Source organism: Penicillium canariense, assembly GCF_028826845.1.
Source record: "Penicillium canariense strain IBT 26290 chromosome Unknown utg000001l_segment0_segment0, whole genome shotgun sequence".
In the NCBI taxonomy this organism is placed as follows: domain Eukaryota; kingdom Fungi; phylum Ascomycota; class Eurotiomycetes; order Eurotiales; family Aspergillaceae; genus Penicillium; species Penicillium canariense.
The window spans coordinates 5,621,199-5,643,018 of record NW_026622728.1 but is presented as its reverse complement, the minus strand read 5'-3'; the positions used below and the strand labels follow the sequence as shown (position 1 = coordinate 5,643,018).

The window sequence follows — 21,820 nt, the reverse complement described above, 5'->3', positions numbered from 1 at the left end:
GCGAAATGCCGTGCGAAAGATCGAAGATGGGGGAATCGAGGGTGGGAATTAGGTTATTGATTGGTGACATGCAATATATGGGCAGTGTTCGAGGAATAGAAAGGTGGATCTTTGGTAGAGGTGAACGTGACACATGCTGAGCGGTGCCCCGTTGAGTCTTAGCTTCGTTGACTTGGTTCTCTCATGTGGAAAGGCGGCTAAGGGTGCCACCCGCTCAAGAGTGTGGAGGTGGCTCATGATGGCCTTTATTCGGTGTGTGGGGTTCTCGGACGCTGGTCCCCCGGGGAACAACCGTCAATGGTATATAGCGGTGACTGGAGCGCAGCTTGAGCCTATTTTTGACATGGCTCGCAATATGCAGAGGCACGGGTGTTGAGTGGATGAAATCGCACCCGGGGCAGCAGGGGTCGGCGTGGTTAAGAAGAAATTGTATGGGTAGATCCGCTGTGGATTCGTCAGGTATAGCTGGTATGGCTGCTTGAAGGGCTTTGCTCATCATCCTGCTCATCCACGTTAAGTTTCCAGAAGAGCGATTTCATGTCCCGAACATTCTCGCGGAAGTCGTCGTCACGAGGCTGATTCATGCGCTCCTCGGACATACCCCGGATCTCCTGGATAATGTCTGAGTAGCCTTCGTCGTTGGGCAGCCACCAATGCTCGATTTCGGGGAGTTGCCAGATGGCAGCGAGGGCGGTGCGGAATCGGGGGGCAATGATATAACTAGTCGGAAAGACTTTGTGAGCATTTGAACAGACTTCCAGTAAACCGGACGATAGAAAAGGGGTTCTGGAGCAGGCTTACCCATTTTGCTCCATTAGGGCCAGCTTGCGCCTCGACCACATCTGATGCTTCATGTCCCTTGGTAGAAACATGCTCGAAAGGCCAAGACTATTCTTGAAGCCGATGCAGAACCCATTGCTCCTACCAGGCCAGCGTGAAATTGTTTCAATCAATTGGCATTGTTCAAGTGCCAGACGCTGCAGATCTGGGAGCAGCGGCTGCTTCAGAGATAGCATGGTCTGGTACTTGAACATCAATTCGGTGGACAGGAGATCAATCCTTGCATAGTTGGCATCCCAAAGAGGTCCCTGGTGTATACAGCCTGGCACGTACGGATCCACGATATCATCATCCGTCAGAGGCTGCTGATTCGCATACGAGTGTACGGTGTCTTCAGAATCATCGAATTGCTTGAGAATGTTATTCGCACGTTTCAAGGTTTGACCGAGTTGTTCGTTCTGTAGGGCAAACTGGTCCACCGGAATCATACCGCGCGAAAGCTTGGCATAGAGCGAGGCCATGTCCAGCCCGAAGCGACGATTGATCGAGGCCACTAGCGCGAGCTGCTTGCTTGGATCGTCGGGGTAAAGGGCTGCTTGGTGGGCATCGTGTTGCTCCTTGGCCATGTACCAGTCACGGCCCAGAATCGCCTCTGTGCCGGCCAAGATGCCGGCCACGACGTCAAACCGTGCGTACCAGAGAAAGATGTTGGTATGTAGCTCGATTAAATTGGACGATTCCGGTGTCAATAGTTCTCGCATCAAGGCGTGTGCGGCTTGGTGGTGATCGATCAGGTTGACCCAATCCCCGATGTACTCCTGGATCGCAGAAAGCGGTTAGAAAGCGCCCCAACGTTGCAACCAAGAAGAAGAGCGTCACGATTTAATACCTCAAATGTCGTCAGAACAAGAACGGTACATAATGTTGCTTCACTGTGTTCCGTTGCCGATCCCAAGGACTTGCGTAAGAGCACCAAGGCTTTATTATAGTATTTCAGGAAAGCATAGAGCTTGCCTCCACTCTGCAAAGTGTGGTGATATGCGGCAAATCCCACCAGGGCATACAAGAGAGGGTCATACCCCAGTGCGAGTTCGATGATGCTGTGATGGATGAAGCGAGCGCTGCCCTGTCTCAGAAAGAAGTGCTCATGCGAGATGTACTGTTGGTGAAAATCCAAGTAGAACCGCAAATCCTCCGGTAGCCGGCTATTGTTGAGCAGATCTAGCGTAGACTGACCGACACTCGCCGACCGCACACTTATCGACTCAAACCGTGACGACTCGGTCGATGGCGAGCTGCTTGGCTCCAGATGGAACGATCCTGTCTCCGGCGACGGATTGATGCTGCGCTTCCGCAGCGACTGACCGCTTTGCGTGCGATGCAGATCGGAGTGCGACTGGCCAGCACCGCCCCTACTCGTTGGCGAGAGCCCCGAGCTCACCCCGGCCTCATCAGGTTCCTCCTCGTCGATGATGGGCTCGAGCGGGCCAGCATCTTCGGCTTCCACCTTTCCGGATGAGTCACTGCATTGCGACTGGGGGCGCGCGCTGCGCGCCTTTGCCGATGTGCGGGAGCCCTTGGCTGAGGGCGCTGCGGGCGACGGATAGACGCAGTCCCGACTACCCTTCCGGCAGCGCTCGCAGACGGGGCGGCCTTCGTCGCATTTGATGCGGCGCGAGCGACAGGTAAAGCAGCCGCTGCGGGTGCGCTTATGCTTCTTCTGATCCGGGATGGGCTGCAGCAGGGTCGGCTGCTTGGGCAGGTATGACGAAGCGGAAATAGCCATGGCCGGCGCCGCGGAGGGATCATGCCAGAACGCAACGCTCTCAGGATACTGCGACGGGCCAAAGAGACTGTATGCGGACATGCTGGTGTCCTGCTGCATTGAATCGAGGAAGCCAGCTAGGGCTGCCTGGGACTGGTGATACGATTGCTCCATGGTGGTGTGGGCAGAGATCAGGTCGCGATCAAGTTGGGTTTGGGGACCAAAGTATGGAATTCTGGGATTCGGGCCCTCTTTGCGGCCTTCTTCTTAGGCGCGCTATCTCCCTCTCTCTCTCTCTCTCTCTCTCTCTCTCTGTGTGTGTGTTAGGCTGCGCGTGGATCCCCCATGAAAGTCAGCGAAGTGCCCCAACGGGAACTTGCATCGCGGAAAAGGAGGGCAATGGTCGGAGATGAAAGGGAAAGGTGTCGGGGGTGGGGTGAGGTTGGACCCAGACTGTTGGAACCAGGATGTGCGGAGATTAAACAGCCGTCCGAGAGAGAAGAGTGAAGGCGCGAACTCTTTTTTTCCCTTCCCATTTCTCTCTGATTTTATCTATCTTCTTCTGGTTTACCGGTTCGTTGTCTTTCCCATTGCTCGGATTCCGGTCATTCCTATTTGAGGTCCCAGCTGGGCCAACCTCCATTGCCAGCGATCCGGATCGCCGTATCCAATACGAGGCTACCGCAAGAGATGAGGACATAGCTAAGGATGGAGCAACTAGTCGCTAGTAGGGGACCGAACTAGGCACTAGAGTGATGACAGAACCTACTCCTCAGGGCGGAGTGAGGACCACGGAAGAGCCACTACGGAGTCGCAGACGATGCGCAACCCTCCATGGACTGCTCGAGGAACTCCGCTCTCCGCTCGTAGTCTGGTAGGCTTGATTGGGAGCGAATCATGGTGCAGAATTAGGATTAATTGGATTTAATGTCAGATTTCTCTCTCCGTTTGTCCCCCGGCGGAGCACAGCGGGGCCACCAGAGCGCGGCGGAAGTTGGGAATCATTTCATTTGGGCCTGCATTTGACCCCGCCAAGGTTTGGGCTGGAGGATGAACGATGGCGGATTTGCTGCACAGCAAATCCACCAGGTAGTATTACAGGTGATGATGTCGCATGTTGCACTGCGGTTGGCCCCCTTTCTCGTTCGCCTTGCCCCACTCTTGGGGATCATCCATATCATCCTCCGGAGTATATTTTTATCCTCTGCCTCTTAGTCAGAACGGATCTCCAGCATCGGGTCTCGGTGAACCTGAAAGGGGGGCCGGAATTCTTTGGTCCTTGGGGGACGATCACCCCAAGCCACCAAAGGGTGATATTAAAGTCAATGCGATTTTTGGGGGCTTGGGGGCTCGAGCCTCAGGCCCCTCCGGGTCCATGCAGGAGATGCCAAAGAAGAAGGGCAGAGGGGCGCGCGATCCGGTTTGATCATAGCGTCTGTCAATCGTGGCTAGGCTTGCTCTGCTTTTTGGGTTCTGCATAGTACTTTCTGACGCAATGGAGTGTTCTCCATACTTCATCTTCGTCCTCTTTCTCCTGTTGCTAGAAACCCACCGAATTCGCCCTGCCACAGCATGTCCAGGTATGGTGTCCAGAATGGGTCCTATCAAGGCAGTTCCCGGGCGGAGCGGTTCCGAAGAGAGAGTTTTGGTGCGATTGAGCACCGTAGTGGAGATGAACGCAGACCATTCCGGTGGGGGGTTTTGTCGACGATAATGCAAGCTTCGGACGATACGAACCCGAGCACGAGAGACGGCCGAATTTACGGAGTTTAGCACGGGGAAGACGCCAGTCCGTGTAGGTGGCCTGAGGTTCAGTCGGCAAATCTGGAACCTCCAGAGACGGCGAATCGAGAAAAATGCCGAAACCATTCTGTGGGTGATGGAGATCGGTTCGGTGGATCCGGGTGACGAAGGGGACTTGGTCTGTGGGTGCGGTGTGGGGACGGCCAAGCTCCTTTCGGACGGGTTATGGTCCTGATGGATGCACGGCCAAGGCTAGACAACAGGAGTGGGTTCGAAAGAACCCGGGGGGTGGAAGGTGGATGTGGATGGGAGAAGGACAAAAGGCGAAAGGCGAAAGGCGAAAGGCAGGGGCAATCAATCAGGCCAGCTGAAGGCAGCCAGCCGCCTTTCAGCCTCTTTCCGTCTCCTCGTCCTCCACTTTTCCAACACCCGTCTTCGAGTCGGAAAGAATTTGGCCCTGATGAATCGACCGCGTGCCTGATCGACGTCGGTCTGACAGGCAGAACACAAGGTGGACCGGGCAGATCGAACAGACGCTAACCAGAGGAAGGGGGAGCGCGTGGACATTCATGCGAGTCAATGGGATGCCCCAAATTGACTCCACCAGGCCCAACTCTTGCAGCTCCAAGCTCCGTTGACACACGATCCTGGATCGCGTGAAGTGCTATTATCCTCCCGGTGAGTAACGACAGGGAACAATGGCAGATCTCCACGCCAGTGGCGCATCCTGTTCTGATTCGTTCTATGCATTCGCCTATATAGCCTATGGGCTGTCCTAGATTTAGATCGCTCGTCCCAAATACAGCAGGATACGGCCATCATCTTGAACATCCGACATACACACGTCTCGTCGTTTGTGTTCTCTCACGGTGGAGCCATACCCGTAGGCGCTTCCCAGAGGCTACAGTACCTCCCCGTTCGGCCGGAACTGGAAAAGAAAATAACCCAAGCCCTAATTGCACCACGCTATGCCCGGGACTTGCGCGGCGCACCGACCCTCCGACTTTCTCGCCATGTGGGTGAACAGTGAGCCGGCCCAAACGCTAAAAGACGCCCACCTTGACGGGGGCCAGCTCCACAATTGTGTTCCCATGTGGGCCGCTCGTCCCCGTCCCATCCATTCCCTACCATGGCAGGCACTGGCAGGTACTGGCAGACAGTTCGGTTTTCCTCACTCCCACACCTGACGTTAGCCTCCGTGACGCGGTGCTGATCCTGGTCCCAGCATCTTAGCAACTGCACTGGGCCAGGATGGGTAACATCTCCGTTCACGATCTCATCCCCTCTCGCCATGGCCCAGGCACATGGCCCAGGTTGCTGGGCTGGTTCCCGGGGATGGGGGAAACTGGTTTATGGCCCACCCGCATGTGCTGCTATGCCCATTCCAGGAGGGTTTGAGAGAGCTAGCAAAGTTTAGCCTCAGAGCGCTTCCGGCACACGAATCAGATACCGGAGTAGGTTAAATCCGAATTTTGCTGGGAAAGGATGCGTGGGCCCACGCTCGGATATTCCTACAGTCCTTGTATACACTTGCCTTGGAGCCGGCCATCAATCTCGACGTGGTGCATTCATTAGCTGGGTGAGCCGGAGATACGGTGTCCGAGACGGAGGGGTCTGCGTTTCCCCATTGCAACCGTCCACATGCAATACGGATGGGTTTAACGGAACACAGCAAGAAGAAATATGAACGTTTCATCTTAATTGAAGGGCAAATCTCACGGCGATTGCCGACGGTCAATGCCTCGAGCCATCGAGTCGCCCAATCTCAACCGGCACCTCGCAGCTCAGGACTGGCAATGGCCTCTTCTCGCTGATCAAAAGCTGTTCAGGAATCGAATCACATGCATGATCTATTCTGAGGCTAGCTTCCCAACGCACGACATGAACGGAACGCCCCAAACACTGTGTTCCTGACTGGCTGTAATCTCCATATCACATCATCCGGGAGAGCTCTGACCCTGGCCGAGGAAAGTAAGGGAAAACTAGAAGACTATATACTGTCTTTCGAATTCACGTCTACATTTGCTCAGTACCATCGATTTAAAGGCTCTGCTTTCTGTGGCTCCTACACGCACTGTTCACATCAATCCCGTCCAGGCTTCCAGTTGGAGGTTCTTCGTAATGCCTGCCACAGCAGGGCAGTTAGCCTGTCGTCATAGGGCTCTACAGATGTCCCCAGTATTCGCAATAGTTTCCACAGTACCTGACAACTTGTCCAATGGGTTATTCTCTGCTCAAGCATGCCGAACACTATATCCCGAGGTCGTGATGACCCAGATCAATCTCAAGACAGAGCACGCCGGGGTCGGAAAGGGTATATCCGCTCCAGCGAGCCCCATGCATCCCAAGACCAATTCTTTCCTACCAAGACGGAGACCAGTGAACTCTCTGGTGTAGCCTGCTGGCAAGACACGAGGGCCCAACAATGAGGCTGAACAGGCCAATGCAACGGTTATCCGCCCTAAGCCCTCACACCGACGATCCACAGACCCGGGAAGATTTCATACTCCGCGACCAAAGCCCAACCCCCCTTCCGTGACGGCCAGAATCGGCCGATCCCACTTTCCCACATCAGAGATCCCTCCACCAGGGGGCCCGTCGGATACGATTGCCTTGAGCGGCCGCCAATTGAGTTGGCGCCGGCCGTTTACGATGTTGGCCCCCCGGGCCAGTGCAAGATAACCCACCAAAGAACGCAAAGCTTCCTTTCCACGCCATATGCACCCACTAAGCAGTCCGTTCCAGCGCCATCCTCCACCCCGTCTGCCCGAAGTCCTGGTACGTTGCTTTGTCCGGAGACGGCCTAGCGGAGCCAATCGTGGGATCTGTCACCTTTTGCCATCCGTTGTTGCCGGTGACCGCCACGGCGTGGACTCCACGTCTTCTGGCTAGTTTGGTCTTGTCTTTCCCAAGGGGGCCACTGGCTGCTGGTCAGAAATTGCGAGATTGGGGCATTTGGAGGTTGCACTGCAGGATTCAACCGCCAGCCAGCCAACCACCCAGACCGGCAGTTGTGGTACTGGCGGGCGATGTCCTTTTGCCGCGACGTCCTAGCGTTCCCCTCGGTTTCCCTCTCCCCCATCCCGGGCCTCTGGGCTATCTGCCGGGCAACGCACTGTCGCGTGGCTCCGAGTGATTTGCCTCGGACGGGGCACGTCAGGGCCCGGGGTTGGCCGCATGTGACGAACGGCCGGTGAGGTGGAATGCAATTTCACATCCCTGTCCGAGGCCCCGCCTCCAGCAGATCCGAATGAGCTTTTTAGCTGCATGCGCCACCGACATTTGTTCAGCGATGCTCGACCTGGGAATTGTTGCGAGCATGGGCTGGGGTCTCCGCGGCCCCGGCGCCGTCAGCCGGGTGCGCGCGGCCCATGGCCCATACGGACAGGTGTATGGTCCAGAATGCAGGGCGAGGGGATCATTGCTTGGACGTCCTTTCTCACCGAGGATCGGCGGTCTAGACTCGGAAATTCCGTTGCTGCTGGTGGGCGGAATGAGTCCATGGTTAGTTTGCTCTTGGGCCCTACCCTCGGCAAGCACAGCGGCAGTGTGTCGTCCCTGGAACGGGCGTGGCCCGAGCTTCTCCCGGCACAGAGCAACGAAGTATACCTTGATGGATGCAGATGAGCTCGCTATATTCAACAATGCAAATTTTTGGTCTTTCTAGATTCATACATGATAAATATATATAGTCATAACATCGTCAGCAGCCCCATGCTCACGGCTTGGGCAAGAACACAAGAACCGCAAGGCCAGAGCAATCCAGTGCCATCAGTGCCACAGGAAGGAAACGCCGTGCCCTCAAATCATTGCTTCCGAGCAGCCAGCTCCTTGAGCACCATGTCCACGCCCTCAACAACCGTCCCCCATTCCGTCTCATGCACACGCTTCTTAAACGCCTCCAGATCCTCATCCTGCCCCTTCACGAACGGGATCTCCCGCACCAGGATGGGCTGGCCCATATCCACCTCCGAAATGACATCGTGAATCATCACCCCAGTCTTATCGATCTTCCCCTCCATCCACGCGGCATGAGCACGCTCAATCGCATTCTGTACATCCCATCAGCAACCCACTTTAAACCCGCCTTATATAGCATATAGCGCCTCCCACTGCCTAATCCTAGAGGACGAGAAGAGATCAATTGTACTCACCACCCCGTTAAATGCCCCCGGCAGCGCCGGATGCAGATTAATGATGCGCACACCCGCCTTCTCCAGCGGCTCCAGGAACTGTGGCGACAGGATATGCATGAACCCCAGACACACGACCAGCTCGGGCTCGTCCGCCAGAATCAGGCGCGCCAGCTCGGCATCGTACTCCTCGCGCGCGGCCTGCACGCCCTCGGGGGTTGCCGGGTGCGCCTTCTTGTACTTGACAAGGTTATGGTATTCCGTGGGGATGGAGGCCTTCCGGGCGCGCTCGAGGCCGTAGGCGTCTTTGCGGTTCGAGAGGACGCGGATGAGTTGGGCGTTGAGGGCGCCGGCGGAGACTTTGTCGATGAGGGCTTGGAGGTTGGAGCCGTTGCCGGAGATGAGGACGGTGGTCCGGATTGGCGAGGGCATTGTGGACGCTGGAAGGTGTGAGGTTGAAGGAAGGCGTGGAGCTTTTTACTGATTCGTTTGGTGGAGGTCGTCGCCGGGAGGGTTTGCGGCTCGAAGGTCTGGGCACTGGTCCGTGGTAATGATCAGGAGGCTGTTGGCTGGCGGAGAATTTCGGCCTCGGAGGAGCTCAATTGGTCTGTTGAGTAGACTATAAAGCTATAAAACCAGACCTGTACAAGCCACAAAACGTAGAATCTGTGTTCCATGATGTCGAGCATTCATGCCGCACTGGGAAAATTTCCCTCACGTGATCGAGGGGTAAGCGGGGCAGCGCCGAAGACGGAGATGCAAATGAGAAGGATGAAATTAATAAGAAAGTATTGTTTTGCTATCCTATTATCCCCCAATGGGATTGATTACCCCGGCACTGTCAACTTCCTTTAAGCCACAGTTACAAAGTCACCCTTGAATCCAAGAGACACAAGAAAAAAAGAAATCGCGACGAAAGAATCCGAGACCAAGAACAGGTAGATAGTCGCTCTCCACAAGAGGACCAAGAAAAAAAACACGCCGCCTCTAGACCTCGATTTGGTGACGCAACAGAAAAACACATATGAGAGCGCGCAAAAGCAGCGCAGCAGACAGAATAGACAGAATGCCATGGGATATCCAATGAAGAAAATTCGTAAAAGCTCTAAGCAGGCGCTGGATGCTAATGTTCAATGAGTAGAGTGGTGGACGACCAACAGCCGTAAGTGAGATTGGTCAGAATGTAGGGGGCGGAGGCGCATATATGCCGGTCCGTTAAATGGCCATGCCTTCAGGGACAGGGGCGGCAGCAGGCTCAGGCGCCGCTGGGCCCTCGTTATTGGACGTCTCTTTAACGCCCTGGCCTCGGCAAAGAGGGCAGGAGTTTCGGCCAGTGGTCAGCCACTGTTGTGTTCCGTTAGTACGTATGGCTATTGTAAGATAAGAGGCAAGGATGGGACGAACCTGGTCAATACAATCCCTGTGGAAGACATGCTTGCATTTAGCCAACTCCCGCACTTCCTCGGCCACTTCATAGTCGCTCAAGCAGATCAGACAACGCTCTCCATCCTGGATTTGGATGGCGCCTGCGCCATCGACGGATTCCGCGACCAGCGAGCCGGCGTACTCAACAAGTCGGAATAGTCCGCCTGCGGAATTAACGTCGTCTTGAGTGGCCACTGGGGGCTTGGCTGGACCCAGGAGGGACGACAGCAAGATCATGTCCTCGTACGTAGGGTTATCGGTGAAGAGACTCGGCGTCGTCAAAGCCGGGTGGTTTTCCGACAAATTGGTTCCAACGACGTAGATCAACCAGCTTCTACCTCCACCTGGGGGAGCTTGATCGGGTTCAACCACGCCGTTGCGACGAACGGAACCTGAGCCAAGTGCACGGTGCCGAGCAAATTCCGAATCGCTTCGTCGTCGCTGCCTTGCAGCACTAGGCGGGACAGAGTATTCTGAAGGCTCGACAGGGGGCTGCGAAGATTGACCTCCGTGGAGGTGAGGTAAGACGCTCGGAGGCATGGCCGAGGCCGAGGATGGTCTACGGCTCGGTGTCGAGGTACCGGAGGAGACGGCTGACATGCCCGGCTCAGCGGGTGTTGAGGGAGGGGGATGGGGCCCAGGGGGGCTTTCGGACAAGGCAGAAGGAGGATATGATGGATAAGTAAGGCGGGGTCCCGCATCAGACATTCTTCGTGGCGGATTTTGGCCAGGTTGGCGCAGCAACTCCGGAGCTAGGCCAGCAGGTCCGCCTTGACGAGCGGCATGCAGTCTGGATCGCGCATCGGCTCGCTGGGCGAGATCACCGGATCCTTCTGGGGGGCGGGGGATAGCATTGGGTGGCAGGAATGGCAGGCCAAGCAAAGCATCCAGACCTGGGCCTCCAGGGCCGGGCGGCCCTTGTTCGCTATTGCTTCCATTACCCGCCGGTACTGATCGGACACCCACGACAACCAGCGTGACCGTCCGACCCTCGGCCCCCTCAGCGGCTTCGTCGACGGGCATTCCGTCAGACTGAGGACCTTGATTCGCAGAGCCATTTGTGCTTCTCTCCAACGGGCTGGGACCAAGGGGAGAATCCGAATTGGCAAACCGGAAAACGCGCAAGAAATTGACTGGAGCCGTCGGCGCCTCGGTTCCAGGATTGCTTGGTCCTTCGCCTGGTTGCGGTGGTTGCGCTGGGGCCGTTGTGGCATGTTGTAAGCTCTGAATAAAGTTCTCCAGTGAACCATCCAGACCCTCGTTACCCAAAGCTTGAATATTTGGTAGGGCAGGACCGGTGGTACCAGAGAGTTGAGCTGCGATTGCGGCTGCAGCAAGCTGAAGGACTCGAGAAAGAGGTGTTTGTTCTTCTCGCCGCATTGCTCTGGCAGCCCGTGTCCTAAGGAGTCCAGGGAGTCCGCGTGATCCCATCGGCTCAGTATTTGGCTGGTGAGCGGAAAGTGGACTGTCTAGTTCTATTCCAGGCTCGACCGAATCTAATTCATGTAAGGGCTCTCCAAAATCTAGGCGAGTATCCATAGCACCTGGGAGGCTGTCGCTGAATGGCGGGCTTCCCGATAGGTGTGCAGGGCCTTCATGAGATGAAGAGATGTCCGGCGCAGGCTGCCCAAACATTTGAGATATGGGGGTTGACAGCGAATGGCGCATACGCTGTAGACGGGCACGACGCCAAGAGGCCCGACTGGACTCAGGAATCCGTTCGGCGGAAGAATCAAGAAGTGAGGAACTTGCGGCTCCATCAGACATCGCGGACGAGGCGGCACGTTGCGGGATGAAATAAGGCCCCCGAGTGGTCCGGCGGCGGGTGACACCTGTTGACCCAAGGGCACTGAAGGGGCTGAACCGACCACTGCTGTGAGCACTTTCAGACCGGGGAGGTGTCCTTGATACCAGTCCATGCCTGTGGGCGTGGCCTTCTGCCGGCGTCTCCTCTTGGCTGCTGAGGAGACCGCGAATGACCGAATTGGGCAGAATTCTGGACCCTAACCGTGACATGGTAGATTGTCTTCTTGCCGCCATCCGAGCAATCGCTGCGGACCGGTATTCCCGTGGGCTTGGTTCATATTCTGGGCCCTCTTCTTCTTCGATACTTCGCATCTGTTGTGAGAATCCGCCAGAGTGCCGCGTGGGCTGTTGCCAGGATTCGGGAAGCTCGTTTAGCTGGATCGATGACGCATCCTGACCAGTGTGCGGGTGTGATCCCATCCCGGACGAGGAGCTAGCCTCTCCGTTTTGCTCGGTGATTTGCCTGTTGTTCATATCTTCATCCCTCGTACTAGAGTCCCGACCTAAGAGCGTCGTGAGGTAGTCCGAATAACCAGTGTCAGGTGGTTCTCGTGGCGTAGAAGCCGACTGTCCCATAGTAGCAAGTGGCAAAAGAGAAGACGGAATATAGAAGAATGTTATGGACCGTCCACTGCCATAAGAATTCCCAAACAGCTAGTAGCGACCGTATCAACACCAATTTCTACCCGATCGTAGGTTGGGTTGCAGATATAGGTGTACCGGATACACAATTCACGATGGATAACACCTGAAAAGGCCTTCCCGGCCAGGTTGTTAATGGTGCTGAACCAGGTAGCCTGCACCGTCGGGTGCAAAGTGGTGGCGGAGTGGGATCGCCGGAATAAAGGAAGGTAAGTCGGCGAGGCGGTGATGATCGATCAATAATGGGTACCGTGTGTGCGAGAAACAATCCGACCATCCAAAGCGAGGCACTGCGACCGGCAGTCACGAATGGTCTGACAAGCGTCTGGCACAGGCCACACTTGATGTACCCAATATACCCGCCGAGTGTCTGCGAAACAGGAGGGGATCGGGGGATCCGGGGATCCGGGTGTGGTGACGCCCTGAGGGAAACGTATATTGAAAAAAGCCGAGGAGAGGAGACGGAAAGAGGAGGGGCGGATGAGGAAAAGGAACGACCAGATAGGATGTAAGGAGAAGGAGAGAGACAGAGGCGTGTGAGGCCAGACGATAGCGATAACGGGGACTGTTTGCCTGATTTGCTTCCGCGGGAATCACCTTCTTCGTGTAGTTGATTCTCGGCCCTTCCTCCGTGAATTAGTCATCTCCAACTCCAGCGGCAGCTCCCCAAACTTCAATCTCGTTTGCCATCTCCGATTTGCCGAGTCTTCCAGGGTCCGCCGCGGCTGCTTGGTTTCGAATACTTTGGTGTGTCCAAGCAGCCCCGCATGAGAGTCGCGCATGGCGCCTGCCCTGTCGGCTTCCTTCTTTTCTCTGCCACTGCCCTCCTGGCTGCAGCCGACGAGCACTCGTGTCGCGCAATATGATCGCCGAAAACGTAAGAAGGCCGACGAGTGGACCGATCGGGAGGGCGATGGTGCATATACGACAGATGCCACGTCGGCTGGGGAGTCCGGTCTTGTTGGGCCGTCTCTGATTTTGACGCCGAACGAGTCCCACCAGTACCGGATCGCTGGTCTCTCTTTTGACCAGGAATTGCCTGGTGGCAATTTCCCCCATGGGCCAGCAAAGGACGACCATTCCAGACAGGAAGCCAAAGTGCCAGGCCAGCACTTCAGAGACCTGTCCGCATTATCGTCCCCCATCTACCCACCGCAGTCTGCGGCGCACCAAGGCACCATTCGCCTTCAGCACTTGTCGGTTTTAACCGCCATTCTACACCGTTGCCTCCTCCAAGGAGATTATATTCGTGCTGGAAGAGCATGGGGCCTGATTCTGCGAGAAGAGTTCCGTAGCTTCCCGGTGGATGCCCGCAGTGAAGGAAGGTGGGGAATTGGAGCGGAGATTCTGTTTCGTCGCGGTCAACAAGAAGCCTCGACACAGTCTCCTCGCCCGCTACCCGATACTTCGAATAGCCGCAATGAAACGTCTTTACCATTCACAAAGAAAGGGTTCGAGGAGGCGAAAGAATACTACGAAAGGTTGATATTAAATCATCCGTATTCGAAAAGTGCCCCACATGCCGTGTCTACTTTACACTTCTACCCCGCGATGTTCGGACTCTGGATCTATGTCACCCAGGAGGAGAGTCATACGGCAAGGAGTAATATCACGCTTGACACTGAGGACTCCTCTGACGACCTTTCCAGCGGCGAGGGCTCCTCGGTCGATTTTGACCGTCGGGAGTCAAACAAAAAACAGGCTCTCGTTGCTGGGATCAGAAGGCAGGAGTTGGAAGAAGCACAGAAAATTGCAACACGCATGGACATGCTGCTTGGATCTCCTCCGTATTCTGATTCCCCAGAATTACTGGAGCTGCGAGGCATGGTTTCGCTTTGGATCAGTGATCTGTTGATCTCATCTCTGATGACTCCACCGGAAACTGTGGACGAGTACGACCCGGATGCAATGCATATGGATGATCTATCGAGTTCTCTTGAAACAAGACGCGAACAAAGACTCGCGATGGAAAAAAGGGAGGCGGAGGTGCAAAAATCAAAGGATTTTCTGGAAAAGGCACAAAAACGTGGACGAGGTGTCGCGTACAATCTGGCGCATTTCCACCTTGGCGAAGATTCACATTCTGACTGAGCCCTGCGTGAAGTTATCCCTACTTCTATTATCTAAATATATCAAATTCATACTACATATATCCAAGCTCATCCATAACCTCTTCATTCAGCGTAACGTGAGGTTTCACTTGCAAATGAACTGAGCTCTTACGGTATATCCAACTTTGAACCTAACTACCATTCAATTCTGGATATCGTCGACTCCCCTCTACTCATCTTAATGAACCCAGAAAACGATCATCTTTGGGCCACAAGGATGTGCACGTGACCACGCGGTTCGCTCGCGTCTGGTGTCCGAACAAACAAGGATTCTTCACCACCTCAACAATTTTTGAAAGGAAGGTCTGGGGCTTGAGTTTGGTTGTCCGGAAATTCACTAGGTAGCATCCCCACTCGCCCATTTCTTCACCATGGGTGTGGGCGACTATATTCACTCCAAGGAAGCTGGGCAGCCTCGTGCACCCGCCGACTTACCTCCGTCCCAACGCCAGCTTCGGGCCGAGCAGGCGAAAGTTGAGGTGCCCAGCAAGTACTTCAATGAACCGAATATGAATGGCCGAACCGTGCCGCGAGTTTTCCAGGCTTCTCCAGTGCCCTCGGATCGATCTCGCGCTCTCCCTGAAAATATACTGCCTCCCTCAAACGGAGGGCCGCGGGACGTTTTTGACACCGATGTCGAGGCAATGGATGATTCAACTGTTGCCGGAACCAGTGCGTTTGGCTTTGACGATGGTCAATCCCAAGCACCATCAACGATCAATGCTGCGGACGAAAACACCTCACCTCGGCCATCCTACCTGCCGCGGCCTACACGCCGTTCCTATCGGTCATCCTTCTACGGGGGCCTAGGAGACAAAGCCATGAAAAAAGCAGGATTCGACACCTCTGATGATGGCGAGGATACCGCTAGTCAGTTGACTTCATCTCTCGGAGGAGATGATGAGATGACCGAGGAGCCTCAACAAGTATCCGAGCCACCAGCGCCCGAAGAACCGACAGTTTCAAAGGAGCGCAGGGAATCAAGCAGCTGGCACCTGCCGCATAAGCACCGCGCAGTAGAAGAGCCACTGAGCAAACGTCTGGAGAATTTCTGGTCGGCGAGCAAAAGGGCATCACGATCAATTGATCATGCTCAAGCCGACCCTCGTTCATCTGCCCCTATCGATATTGTCTCCGATGCTCACCCCCGCAAACTGGGCCATATGCTTCCTCCTCCGGGGGCCAGGAAGATTACTCTTCCACACAGCACATCAGGAACCCCAAGGACACGTTTCAGCCCTCCAAAGCCTTCTCTCCTTGACCAGCTTGAGATATCCCCCACCCGACATGGCTCCGAGCCACCGCCCCAAGCTGGACGAATGCTCAGCATGGCAGATTTACGACCAGCAGAACAGAGCGACGAAGAGAGTGAACACGAGCATGGAATTGATGAAACGATCCGTGTTAGCAGCAGGCGGCACAGCGGACACTCCGCTCATGCTTTTGACATCACCAACATGTCCGATTTGGACCGTGATGATGACGAATTGATGCAAGACCCATTTCTCAGCCAACCAGCCTCAGCTAGACGTGGCCGCCGAAACACTGTCATCAATACAAAGAAACGGCAATTGGAGGCAGACTACCCGCCACAGCTTCTGTATCAGAAATCCTTCACTGACCTGCAGGCTGAACCTTTTGACAAAGCTCCTACACCTACACCATCACCGCCAGTAAAGTCACCTTCACTTCTACCCAACCCACCTCTTCGATCGAACTCCCAGTCACCCAATGACACGGTGTCTCAGCTATTGAAACTTGCAGACGAAGATCGTGCGATCTACCTGTCGCGCATGTCAGTTGATGACTGGGAAGACTGCGGAGACCAGTTGATCGACCGCTTCAGCCACCTTCTGACTGAGATGAAAAAGCTTCGTCGCGCCCGTCGCCGCACAGCTGCTGTCTTCGAAGCTGAAGTCAAACGTCGCCACGAAGTTGTTGAGGCACAGAACTCTGAGTTGTCGACCAAGCTGAACGAGATGAGAACTGGTGGCGCCGAGGTCTTACGGGGTCGAAACGCGTGAGCTGATGATTCCTCTATCTGATTGATTATGGCTCCATGGTTGTTCTTCTATTTGATATTGGCGTTGTTGCCCCCAAAACTTTTTCCCGATATTTACTTCATGCCCAATACCCCCCCCCACTGTTGTACCTTTTCCTCTTTGTGTTGCCACTTGCTGCGCGGAAGGATGGATGTCATGGTTGATCTTATTTCCTGAAAGGATATCTCTATACTAGTAGGTATAGTAATATGCATAACCGCGCAGCTTAGGATTCATTACCAAGCTATGCCATACGATCTATAAACCTTAGCCATCTACAATTTAAACACAGAAAATTAAACCATAATGCCGCTGAACGCCACATGTAGCTCGCAATGCAAGCATCTTACAGAAACCTTGCCATAAAAATGGAAATCAAGAAGGCAATAATACTCAGCGAGATCCCCCGGTAGCTTTTGCAAGTGCCGCAGCCAACCTTTTATAGTCTTCGAGCAGAACAGCGACGTCTCCAAGGCGGAGATCCCGCGCATCTTGAGTTTCAAGGAAGCGCTGGATGGGAGGGTCGTCTTTCGAGGAAGATGAGGGCAGCGGGCTCGGGGCGCCATCCGTCGAGGCTGGCGATAGCTTCAAACGGTCCATTGCTGCAGGAGAAATTGCTCGAGCACCAGGGGTCTCGGGCACATTGCGGCCGAAGTTCTTTATCATTCCCGGGATGTGATTGAGAGGATTGAGCGAGTTGCCGAAGTTTCGCATGGACTCTAGGGGATTGGGACTGGTAGCTGCGGCCGGCGATTGGGCAGCTTCGTCTCGCAACGAATTGGCAATGGACATTTTGCTGCTCGCTTGGGTCCTTGCACTGTCGGTGCTGCGGTCACGCGGTGTCCGGCTTCCGCTGGCAAGGCTTGTAGTCCTTGTAGGGTGGCGCGCCGTTTCTTCATTGGAAAAAGAATCGAGTGACTCGATCTCTTCTGAGGTCAGGTTTTGTTTGTTGGCTGGTGGGTTGGCGACTAATCTGCGAGCTTCGGCCAATGTTTTTGGTAGAACGGGCCCATTCCCGTCTGCATTAGGTCCTTGGTTATTTTGTAATTCCTTGAGACGGCCGAATAGAAAGTTGAAGCTGTTATCCAAAGAAGCGCTGATGTTCTTCAAACTTTGGTCTGCGGTGCTACGGACAGCATCATTGGCAGCTTCCAGAACCTTGGCTGGGGGCTGGAAGAGGTTGCTCAAGCGGCGTTGCTGCGGAGTTGGGGACGGACGAAGCCGAGGCAATGTAGAGAGGGTCGGCTCTTTGCTTTCAGGCTTCGCGATTTCAGTTGATGCAGACACCGTCGTTACCGCCGGGGTTGTGATCTCTTTTGTTGGCCGGAAAGGATCGACTCGTTCTGATGATGGAGTTGCGCTCTCACTGGGAGTATTGACAGGTCCCTCCTGCATTTCATCGGCCCGCAGACTAGATAACTCAACATTCTCCAGGAAGCTGATAGCGGCTTCCAGGTTGGTCAAGCAGTATGCGGTTTCCCCATCGACCTTGTTGGACGATCTAAACCGTTGGATAAAGAGCAAATTGCTGATGATGTTGATTCCCTCGGGCGGACAGGTGACAAGAGAGTAAATCAAAGTAGGAAGAATCTCGTCCGCAGATGATGATGAAGGTAAGAGTTTTGTTAGGGCGTCCACAATGGCTTTGTGGGCGGCAGCTAGTTGTTGCAGTTTGCCAAGAGGGTATTTTTGGTCGTTCATTTTTGCAAGGTACTCACGAGCTTGAGCAAGGCAGTCGTTCGCCTCTTGCTGCTTCTCTTCCGCGATCGTTGTGAAATCAATGTCAATGCCCAAATCCTTCAGGTCGATGCCCACGAGCAGCAGGGCTGCAGTCTTGGAACGCAATTTCTCATCCCGAACATCATCTAAAGTGCTCTTGTGTCTCCAAATCTTGTCATAGACAAGTTCACATACTCGCCGTTCCGCGGCCTCTTCCAATGCAACGCGCTTGTACTCAAGGGCCTTGCGTGCTTTGCGTCTCTCAGCGACCTCCTCCGCAGTCATCATCTGGCGGCCCCCACTGCCTTGTCGAACATCGTCCTGGGAGCGTTTGCTAGCCAGAACCGACAGCGCACTTCCTCTTGGCTTCGTCTGCACCTGCGGTCGCGAATCACGGTTTATGCGGGATGCAAGCGCGGATATATGAGTGGATATATGAGACTCGGCACGGCTGTAGAAAACTTGGAACATGGAGGAGATTTTATCGATCGTGGGAGGGGAGTTATGCACTCTGGCGCTCAAAGAGTTGATGAAGCTAAGCGAGGCTATTAGTATAACGCGCAAAACGTTCGCGCACTCATTCACCTACCGATCCGTCAAGCTAATGAGCTCGATGGGGAGCTCTTCCGAGGGATCCTGCACGCTCCTTGAGAGGACATAACCCTCGTCACCTTGCGCATCTCCGCCGGTACCAGAATCTGCAGAACCTCGTCTTTCAAACACATCAGGGCCATGTTCTTGCTTCTCGCTATCAGGCGTTAACAACGACAGCGACTGGTGGTTGGCGTCGGCCTGATCGGCTATCTGCTTGGCCGTTACGGAAGCCTGGGCGTCTGAACTACCCATTCTGGTGAACGAGCCGGTCGAATACAAGTGAGGTTGGCCAGCGTCCTCGTCGGAGGGGCCGGACATCTTTGGTCTAGGGGCGACCAGGCCCTACAAGGCACTAGTCGCAACGGACTCCGCCAGGTCCAGCTGATAGGCTCATGCAGACCGAAGTCCGAGCTCCCCAGTTTCGTGGTACGTATCTAGCTCCAAGATGGAGATAGAAGAACCAGACGAGCAGGAAATGGAGGGAAATAGAAGCCAATCAGGAGAGGACAGGAATTGTTGCTTGTCAGCAGCTCCCGGTTCAACCGCGCGAGAAGACGATGGCGCGTCACGGAGGCCTTATCACGTGCGGATTAACTCCGCAGCGGACGTCACCCGCTCAGTCAGCCTCCCTTCATTGCCTCTCATGCTGGCTACTGGCTACACCTGACCTACAAGTTCTCATCATTTCTAGCATCGGATCATAAGCCGTCATTTATATTCAAGCTGACAACAATAGATAAACAGTATGTGACTCTTCGAGAAAACACGTTTACAGACGAGCAGAAGGGGCAACATTTGCCTCGGTGGCTGCCTCAATGCGGGCACCAAGGTCCTTGTTCACACGATGGAACATGCCGTAGGTCGCCTTGCGGACACGCTCATGGGCACCGCAGAGGTGACCAGAAATGTTCTTCACGAAGTTCTCCTGCTGACCAGGCTGGCGACCAAGCACCTGCCAGAGGCCATTGGCCTGCACGAAGTCCTCGGAGGTGACGGGTATCTGCTCCGCAACGGCGGCACCCGCCCACTTCTCGTGCTCCTGGCTAGCCTTGACGGGCTTGTAGGCCAGGGGTCGGAAGGTGGATGGATAGTTCGGATTGGCGCCATAATTACCGAGCACATTCATGGCGCCGTCGCGGTGCCACGGGCTGAACGAGCGCAGCGGGCAGTTGACTGGGATCTGCTCGTAGTTGCCACCAAGACGGTGGCGGTGGGTATCCGGGTAGGAGAAAAGACGGGACTGCAGGACGGGGTCAGCCGAGGGCTCAACGCCGGGGACCATGTGCGAGGGCGAGAACGCCGCCTGCTCGATCTCCGCAAAATAGTTCTCCGGGTTCTTGTTCAGCGTGAAGCGGCCGAAGCGTCGCAGGGGCACTTCGCTCTGTGGCCACACCTTGGTCAAGTCGAAGACGCTCCAGCGGAACTTCTCGGCCTGCTCGGGGGACAGGACTTGCACATAGCAGGTCCACGAGGGGTGCTCGCCGCGCGCGATGGCGTCGAACAGGTCCTGTGTGTGCCAGTCGGGGTTCTCGGCGCACAGCTTGGTAGCTTCCTCGTTGGTGAAGGTCCTGTTGCCCTGGTCGGTCTTGCAGTGGATCTGCACGTAGTTGAAGGTGCCGTCGGGCTTGATCCACTTGTAGGTGTGGCCCGAGTAGCCGTTCATGTGGCGATAGGAGTAAGGAGTGCCGCGGTCGCTGAAGAGGTGCATCACCTGGTGGACGGCCTCCTGATGAGTGGAGAGGTAGTCCCAGAACATGGTGGCATCCTTGAGGTTGGTCTGCGGGTTACGCTTCTGGGTGTGAATAAAAACGGGGAACTTGGCCGGGTCTCGCAGGAAGAAAACGGGGGTGTTGTTAAAGACCCAGTCCCAGTTACCCTCTTCTGTGTAAAACTTCATGGCGAAACCACGCGGGTCACGGGCGCTGTCTGGCGAGCCCTTCTCGCCACCAACGGTGGAGAAGCGGGTCAGCATCTTGGTCTTCTTGCCAACGCCCTTGAGCATGTCGATCGTGGTCTGCGTGAAGCTATATTAGCTGGGGCGATTCAATAGTCTGTGTGAGGGTTGGTACTAACTATATCGCTGATGTCGTCGGTGACCTCGAACTCGCCGTAGGCGCCAGCACCTTTGGCGTGAACCACCCGCTCAGGAATGCGCTCTCGATCAAAGTGCGCCAGCAGGTCGATCAGATGGAAGTCCTGCAGCAGCAATGGACCGTTCGGGCCCACGCGCTGAGCGGCTTGGGGATCCATAACCTATAGGAGATGATAATCGCATTAGATCGGGGGTTCAAAGGGAACGCTGATGGACGGAAAATGATACCGGGCAGCCATTGGAGGCTGTATAGACCGGAGTCTCATTGTAGCGGTAGGTCTCTGTCGAGCTAGCAGTCAGTATCAAGCTTCTCTCGCTGAAGGGTGATGTGTGGACAGACTAGGCTGGTCGTGTTTACCCATGGTGGCGGTGATGGTAGATGCTCAGAAAAGATGATCGGAGGGACCAAAAAGCCTGCAGTGGCTTAATATATAGCCAGCTAAACATTACGAAGAAAAAGGTGCGGTGGGGAAGACTTCCAAGGTTGGGGGTTGGGTGAAAAACGAAACGTATGAATCTATGGGACCCACACGCTGTTGATATGGAACCATCTCCGCTCCACTGGCCATGAAACGACTCAGTCAAATGTATACCTTCCTACAATCCTCCGTACAGGATCTCTAGCTATGGAGTTATCTATATCCATATTATATATTGAATCTCCAGAATAATGAGCCGTTTTATTCAAATATCTTGTTGAACTCGGCGAAGAGTAACAACATCTTTTGGGGCCCATGGATGCTCCACACCCAATCAGGACCTCGCCGATGTCAGCGCACCTATAAACGTGAAGCTTTCTGACAGCAAACAAAACTGCAAGACTTGTTTCGGGCCAGGCCAGCACGGATCGTGAAGATTGATCGATCCTGTCTGAACCGCCGGGTTAATAGCATCAGACACGGCCCCTCACGGCCCCCGGGAGCCTCAGACCTTTCCGTGATTGGTAGTTGGTCGGTCCGGGCGAGCAG

At 55.0% G+C, this 21,820-nt stretch overlaps 7 protein-coding genes across 7 annotated transcripts; 2 read left to right on the top strand and 5 right to left on the bottom strand.

Moving 5' to 3' along the window:
* Nucleotides 1-455: 455 nt before the first annotated feature.
* On the bottom strand, nt 456-2,719 carry N7482_001909 (Zn(II)2Cys6 transcription factor; the record flags this gene model as incomplete). The annotated part of the gene is made up of 3 exons (XM_056684034.1): nt 456-720; nt 802-1,598; nt 1,670-2,719. 3 exons carry the CDS (start codon nt 2,717-2,719, stop codon nt 456-458), a joined length of 2,112 nt encoding a protein of 703 aa, XP_056547640.1.
* A 5,375-nt stretch (nt 2,720-8,094) lies between these two features.
* Nucleotides 8,095-8,853, bottom strand: N7482_001908 (phosphoribosylglycinamide formyltransferase; the record flags this gene model as incomplete). Its single annotated transcript, XM_056684033.1, has 2 exons — nt 8,095-8,340; nt 8,443-8,853. The coding sequence occupies 2 exons, from the start codon at nt 8,851-8,853 to the stop codon at nt 8,095-8,097; spliced, it is 657 nt and encodes a 218-aa protein (XP_056547639.1).
* Nucleotides 8,854-9,636: 783 nt separating this feature from the next.
* Nucleotides 9,637-12,228, bottom strand: N7482_001907 (RING-H2 finger protein; the record flags this gene model as incomplete). The annotated part of the gene is made up of 1 exon (XM_056684032.1): nt 9,637-12,228. The coding sequence occupies one exon, from the start codon at nt 12,226-12,228 to the stop codon at nt 9,637-9,639; it is 2,592 nt and encodes an 863-aa protein (XP_056547638.1).
* Nucleotides 12,229-13,074: 846 nt separating this feature from the next.
* N7482_001906 (uncharacterized protein) lies at nt 13,075-14,385 on the top strand (the record flags this gene model as incomplete). The annotated part of the gene is made up of 1 exon (XM_056684031.1): nt 13,075-14,385. One exon carries the CDS (start codon nt 13,075-13,077, stop codon nt 14,383-14,385), a length of 1,311 nt encoding a protein of 436 aa, XP_056547637.1.
* Nucleotides 14,386-14,776: 391 nt separating this feature from the next.
* On the top strand, nt 14,777-16,429 carry N7482_001905 (uncharacterized protein; the record flags this gene model as incomplete). The annotated part of the gene is made up of 1 exon (XM_056684030.1): nt 14,777-16,429. The coding sequence occupies one exon, from the start codon at nt 14,777-14,779 to the stop codon at nt 16,427-16,429; it is 1,653 nt and encodes a 550-aa protein (XP_056547636.1).
* Nucleotides 16,430-16,840: 411 nt separating this feature from the next.
* Nucleotides 16,841-19,078, bottom strand: N7482_001904 (VPS9 domain-containing protein; the record flags this gene model as incomplete). The annotated part of the gene is made up of 2 exons (XM_056684029.1): nt 16,841-18,701; nt 18,756-19,078. The coding sequence occupies 2 exons, from the start codon at nt 19,076-19,078 to the stop codon at nt 16,841-16,843; spliced, it is 2,184 nt and encodes a 727-aa protein (XP_056547635.1).
* Nucleotides 19,079-19,529: 451 nt separating this feature from the next.
* fgaCat (catalase easC) lies at nt 19,530-21,214 on the bottom strand (the record flags this gene model as incomplete). The annotated part of the gene is made up of 4 exons (XM_056684028.1): nt 19,530-20,774; nt 20,834-21,013; nt 21,081-21,133; nt 21,193-21,214. The coding sequence occupies 4 exons, from the start codon at nt 21,212-21,214 to the stop codon at nt 19,530-19,532; spliced, it is 1,500 nt and encodes a 499-aa protein (XP_056547634.1).
* Nucleotides 21,215-21,820: the final 606 nt, after the last annotated feature.